General features: G+C 53.3%; 1 protein-coding gene across 2 annotated transcripts; it reads left to right on the forward strand.

Moving 5' to 3' along the window:
- Positions 1-490: 490 nt before the first annotated feature.
- LOC123107282 (uncharacterized) lies at positions 491-3,206 on the forward strand. Of its 2 annotated transcripts, XR_006451631.1 has the most exons (4): positions 491-751; positions 839-1,021; positions 1,122-1,540; positions 2,802-3,206. XR_006451631.1 is itself a non-coding variant. In XM_044529276.1 (3 exons), exons 1-3 carry the CDS (start codon positions 556-558, stop codon positions 1,295-1,297), a joined length of 555 nt encoding a protein of 184 aa, XP_044385211.1. In that variant the 5' UTR covers positions 491-555; the 3' UTR covers positions 1,298-1,892. The 2 variants fall into 2 exon arrangements, 1 of the variants encoding a protein (XP_044385211.1); XM_044529276.1 differs by lacking the exon at positions 2,802-3,206 and having other exon boundaries at positions 1,122-1,892.
- The last annotated feature ends 3,557 nt before the right edge of the window (positions 3,207-6,763 follow it).

The raw sequence follows: 6,763 nt of genomic DNA on the forward strand, positions 1-6,763 counted from the left end.
ACGGATCGTTTAATCGTCTCACAAAACAACATAGTCTGTGATGGTGCTCCTCCTGATTTGGCTTTGAAGGATGATCCACTCTTCCTCCAGCGGTGCTACGGCGACGGTGGTGATGGATGGGTGGCAGTCCGACAGGGTATAAGGGGATCTGATGTTCAGAATGTGTGTTTTTCTTTCATAGGTTCCTTTGTGCGTAACTTCTTGACATCAGTTTCTCTGGATGTCTTGTATAGTTTCCATGTCCTTGTATCTTATAATCGTCATGTTTAGTTTTCTCTGAGCCAATAATCTTCATGTTCAGTGGAATGTGGTTACTTCATCAATCAAAAAAAGAAGAAGAAGAAGAAGGGTACACAGTGTGGCTGACATAAGAGGCCCACATGGGCCAACGGAGGCGCACGTCCGACGCCCCACGGCCCGCAAGCCCGCAACAGAGAAGTGTAAATAGCCACCCGGACGGCGACTCGGTGAGACTCTTCCCCACGAAAGCTCTCCCCTCTCTGTCACACGCTTGTCCTGCGCCGCGCGCCCGCGTGCTCTCCGCCCCCGCCGAGGATGGAGGCTGCCGCAGCCGGATTCGCAACCGGCGCGCGGGGCGCAGCCGCGGCCCGTACCTTCGGGCTCGACCTCCAGGCGGCGGCCGGAGGCGTGCGACGACCCCGCCGGGCCATCCCCATGCCCGCAGCGGGCCCCCGCGGCGGCCACCCCTCCTTCGCCACGGCGCCGTCGACCCTCTACGCGGCGTACGGAGGTGAGAAACGATCATGAAACTCCGTAGAGACCTTGGAATGTACCTTGCTTGGGAGATGCTTAGACAACTCCGTGGGCTTACTTGCAGCGGAGCCTCGTCGGCCGCCACGGCTGGAGCTCGGCCGCGTCGTGACGGAGTTTGATTCGGCTCTGACGATCGATTCGCACCTGGTGGCAGTACCCGTGACCCGTCCCTCTCCCATGGCCCCGGCGAGACCACGCCACGAGCACCTTGGCTGCGGCCGCCCGGTGTCCCTGCTCCCGCTCCGAGGTGCGTCCAGAACTCGAGATCCTCTCGTTCGAATCATACACGCCGCCGTAAGATGCTCTGTAATCATCTACATGTGTCCCTTGTGAACGATCTCGTGCAGGAGCTCGTCGCACTCACTCCTCTCGCCGTTCAGCAGCGGCCGTGGGACTCGGAGGTGAGCCCCGCTGGCAGATAGCGGCGGCTGCGGTGGGACGACGCGGCCGATCCGGTGGCTTTGGCAACCCCTATGCTGGCGTGCCTCCCCAAGGCCGGCGCGTGTATGCTCAGGGAGTCTGACAGGAATGGGCACAAGGAACCAAGAACAGTGGATGAGTTGATGGAAGCATACCCACGATGCACCTCCTTCAAGTTGGTCACCGTAGTGCTGTGTCTCGGGCTGTGCTTCTTGTCCGCAAAGGGTGATCCAAGGGCAGCCTTGATGGTCACGACATCGAAGGATGCAGCCGAGGTCTACAAGTTCCTTTCTGACGTTCTACTTATCTTGAAGAAGTTGTTCTTTCCATGATCTAGATCGAAGAGGTAATCTGATGTTCATTTCTTCAGACGTGCTTCAGCTTGCTGTGTTCGAACAATGCGTGGTGTTACACTGTTACTGCTATGTCGCCTACTGAACTGAGTTGAATTAGTACTTCAAATTTGTTGCCAAATGTGTGTGTTACTGTTATTTGGCCGACTGAACTGAATTGAATTAGTAGCCAAATGTGTGTGTTACTGTTATTTTGCCTACTGAACTGAATTGAATTAGTAACCAAATGTGTGTGTTACTGTTATTTTGCCTACTGAACTGAATTGAATTAGTTGCCAAATGTGTGTGTGTGTATTAGGTTGCTCATCAGCGCAACCTGATGGTAGTGTTACTGAAAAATAAGAGAAATCGACCTGTGCATTTTGTTTACTCCAAATTATCTCTGATAGTGGAAGTGAAACGTTGGCGCTAGTAGTAGTACATAAAGCAGCTGCTTGCTTAATTTCTAGTGTTTTGTCTGATCGTACTGACTGGTGTTCCTTCTTGGGATGAACCAAAGGCATATGCACATAAACTTCTGGAACTTGGTGTTCAACCATTATACATGATAATTAGAAAGTAGATTGCTACTATCTGCACATTATTAGTTGAATTTGGTCAGTTGTAATTATTTGACGTATGGATATGGTAGCCACAATACACCATACCCTCCATTCACAAATATAAGATGTTCTAACTTTTTTATGAATCGGATGCATATAAACACGTTTTGGTGTGTTTGTTGCTAATTTCGGTCCATATGTAGTCCCTACTGAAATATCATATCCACAACATCTTATATTTATGAACGGATGGAGTACTATTTGGCGATCAGATCCTATTTGCACGCTTCTTTCTCCCTCTGGCTCTGTTTGTAGGGTATATTTTGTTTTGCTGAAACAAAGCCTGGCTCAGGAATCACCTTATACTAGTTTGCAGGTTTTATGTGAACCAGTAATGCTGTCAATTAACTAATACTTAAAATTGTTCGTCATTGTGTTTCCTCATATGACTTAAATATTCAGAGGGATGGAGCAGTATGTAACCATATGACAATGAAAAGGAATTGTGTGCATAGATTCCTACTGAAGTGTGATGAATACTACATGTTAAAGCATAGCATATGGTGGTGATTTCATATAATGGTATAAATCACATGTTAAAGCTTTGTTTCACAAATCTATTTTGCGGTGGGTATAGTATAAATCAGCTCTGCTTCCTTATATATAAACTGTGATGAATGATTAAACAACGTCGCTATTGTGTCAACTGCAGGTGATGGGTTACATTGTGATTTCCTTGGAACCTGAAGAAAGGCGCTACAAGGGTCAGATACAGATATCAGATAGAGCATCGAAGATACTGGAGACTTCAACTGTTGTGCCGTACCTAAAGTGGCCGGCCAAATCCGATAACATAGGAACAATGCCCTAAGTGTTTTGAGCTGTTATTTTTTCTACTCCGCATATATCCATCGTCTGCACAATTTGCACCCCCCAACACACGCACAGAATTATTGGGTATCAGTATTACCAAATTGTCACTGTGTTCGCTCAGTTCGGCGACGTGGGGTACCTGCGTATCCCGGGAGTGGCAGTATGAACTGCCAGCTGTAATTTCTGTTTATATAATGGGCGATTTGTCCGAACCTGTTGGGTAATATAGAGTTTATGGTGCTTTTTCCCAAAGAAAATCACTTTGTTCACCCACATTGTGTTTGATGATATGTGCGTGGCGTCGTGAGCCTTCCTGGGATGCCGCCGGAGGGCAAGAGCGCCATCTGCTCCTGCTGCCGCCGCGGCCGGTCATTGCCCAACCGGTGCCCGTTTGAATTCCGAGGCGTCGGCGCTCTAGTGCTCCTCGTCTTGCTGCACGGCAGTCGGCAGGATCGGGCAGCAGCAGCTCCTCCATGCCCCTCGGCGCCACGCACACGCCGGGCTCCACATCTCGCTTGGTCGTCCTTATCATCGCCGCCGCCGGAGTACAGCCTCAGCGTGTCGTCCACGGTCATGCGGCATTGACGCATTGTGCTCCCTGTTGGCCTCGGCCTGTAGCCAACGCCATCGACTGGTACGTATGCCAAGCTGCTTGATACGTACTGTAGATGGTAGCAAAGCGATCTGATTGTCATCGTTAGGCACAGGCACAGCGAGCACTTAGAGCCACCAAATACAGTCGATCAGATGATCAGATCACAATGTCGGCTAGCTTGTGCAGACTGCAAACTCCAGTACCTCGGCAAAGAACGCTGCGACCGTGCCATCAACGAATTGGCATGCGATGCATTACCGTGCAAGATGAAGCAAAGCACCGGCGCGGTTACGCCTCCATGGCGCGACGTACGCATCGAGAAGGCGTCGATCGTGGCGGCGCGAGGCGTCGGAAACAGCACGCAGCCGCAGCGACATGTAGCGGCACAGCAGCTGGGCGCGACTGCGAGTTGCGCCTGACGCGGCGTCAACAACGCGGACTGCAGCGGCAGCGCGGTGGCGCATGACTGACGCGGCCTGTCCAGAGAGCAAGGAGACCACGCGAGAGGAGTGGCAAATTTGACAGTTTTGATTTCAGGACGAAATCAATTCATAGAATGAACTGTCCGTGAAATTATTTCACTTCCTTGACCTTTTTGTGTAGCGCCTGTCACGTAGGCGTCACACCCTACGGTGCAACGCCCAGCTCGGGGGCGTTGCACGCCAGTCCACCGTGGTAGCCCTTGGGCCTGCACCCAGCAGTGCAGCGCCTCCGAGCTAGGCGCCACACATGTAATGTGCAGCGCCTAGCCGTCGGACGCTGCACTGTGACTTAGATAGGGGCTGGGGTTTCCCTCCCCCACTCCCACTACCCCACACACCCCAACCCGAGCTTTGCCTCCTCTCCCACATATCGTATGTAAGACGGTCGACGCCACCCAACAATGCTCCAGCATTCACCGCGCTTATTGATCATTGGCGGTCGGGGACACACAGTTTTCATCTTCGGACCGGGAAGATGACCGTGACGCTCCAGGATATTGCTATGATCACAGTGCAGCTCCTATCTAAGTCACAGTGCAACGCCTGACGGCTAGGCGCTGCACGTTACATGTGTGACGCCTAGCTCGGAAGCACTGCACTGCTGGGTGCAGGCCCAGGGGCTGCCACGGTGGACTGGCATGCAACGCCCCCGAGCTGGGCGTTGCACCGTAGTGTGTGGCGCCTGCGTGACGGGCGCTACATAAAAAGGTCACGGGCATGAAATTATTTCACGGACAATTCATTCCGTGAATTGATTTCGTCCAAAAGTCAAAATTATCAAATTTCACAGAGGAGTTGCCTCTCCAAGTCTCCATCGGCAGTTCGACACTGAGCGCGGCGATGTACGAAAAACAGCAATCATCATCGTACGTCCATCGGCGTCCACTCCATCGATGTTCTTCAAATTGCGCCACAGATGTGCGGCCCAGAAAGTGCGTGGGCACACCACCTGCGTGCTCCAAATCTCTTTCTCGCATAGCGACAATTCAGTGAGACAAAGTAATTTGAGGGCGCACACATGCGACGGTGCCGGCTGTGCAATTTACTCCTTAGACCATCTACACCCAACCATTCAAACCCGCCCAAACATTCGGCCCGGCCACTGACCGATCACGAAAATGCGATTCAGACAAATGCCTCAAACATGACTCAAATGTTAGGGCTGATCGACACCCCTCATATCCAGCTCAAATATGAGACGAATATGGGCAGCCCGCCATGTCGTTCCCGGCGCACGCTGGCCTACCGGACCCCACATGTATTCCTCCACATCCGCTCGTTGGACCAAACCCTAGCCACTTCACTCCACTTCCCTCCACCACCCAAGCTCGCGTCCGGCGATCTTCGGCCTTCTCTGGCATTGCCGGACAGCAGATCTGACTTCGGTCAGTTCAGATCCGTCGACTGGGGTGTTATCCTATGTGGGTTGGAGGAGGCAATGGTGGTCCACATTGCACTCCGCCACTCCCAAGAAGACAGCGCCCAGCCGACGACAGGATCTGTCCGGTGCGACTCCATAGCGTCGGCGCATCGGGCCCTTGGATCCTCCGGGCCTGGATCATCGCGGTTCCAGGAGCCTTCAAATCTCCCCTTCCCCATCACTGGTCCGACGGACTATGAGTCCCACCGGGACCGGTGTGCCCGCCGTGGGAAGAGACGATAAGGGCGGTGGAGGCCCACCTCGCTGCTGACATGGCGGTGGCGGGGGCGGCTGATGCGGCGGCGCGGGTGGCCGCAAAGAAGGAAGCCTTCCACGCCTGCATTGTAAATACGCGGCAGCGGAGGAACACGCGGCCATCGCCTGAGAGCAGAATCGGGCGGTCTTTGCCATAGTCGGACTACCACTAAGGAGGAGAAGGAGGACAGTGACGGGTCGGACAGCTGAGGCAACGAGCAGATCTGGCTCGATCCCTACTGCGTCTTCGATCGGTACTTTTGTAAGAAGGACGGCAATGAGGTCGGGAAGGGCAAGGGCAGCCGCGGATGATCTTGTCCACCATAGCCAAACATGCCAAAATTTGGTAGTCCAATGGCATGTTTTAGTGTAGTAGTCGGATGATGTGTGCAATGCATTGTTATGTAGTTGCATGAGTTTGTATGGATTTGAGGTATGCTAATTGAGGTGTTCGGTTGTGAGAAGGGAAATATGAGGCTTGACCGGTCAGTGTCCGTGGACGCGCCCGGACGCGTCCGCGGTCGTTTGAGGGGTTGGATTTGCCAAGTCTGACTGTAGATGCTCTTAGGGCATCTCCAACACCGCCCCCTCAAACCACCTGCATACGTCCGGGCACACGGTCCGAACGTGTTTTGCCATCCTACACGGGTCTGCATTGGTCCGTTGGTTGTCTGGACGCGTTTCCGCCCCCCCACAAACTAGAGACAAAGTTGGGGGGGGGGGGGTGTTTGCGGGCATTCGGACCGCTGCCACGTCCGTTTGTGGCTGCCCCGGCCCACCCAAACCCCTTCCCTTGCATGTGCGTGCTTTCCTTTCGAGAGGGACAACGCTGATTCAGAGCGTAAGTGCCGCATTCATACCCGACTAGAACGGACGCGACCTCTCATTGTTGTCGGCATTGAAGCGGCACGCCGCCCGTGTCGCTTCCCGGTGCATGCGACTGCTCCGCGTTCAAACGACACCACGGTGGTCCACATTAATGATGTACGGTTGTCGAGGAACCTACTCCGGCGCCACCCTTCTGTCTGTCTGCCACCCGCTATATAAAC

This window comes from Triticum aestivum, chromosome 5A (assembly GCF_018294505.1).
Source record: "Triticum aestivum cultivar Chinese Spring chromosome 5A, IWGSC CS RefSeq v2.1, whole genome shotgun sequence".
Lineage (NCBI taxonomy): Eukaryota > Viridiplantae > Streptophyta > Magnoliopsida > Poales > Poaceae > Triticum > Triticum aestivum.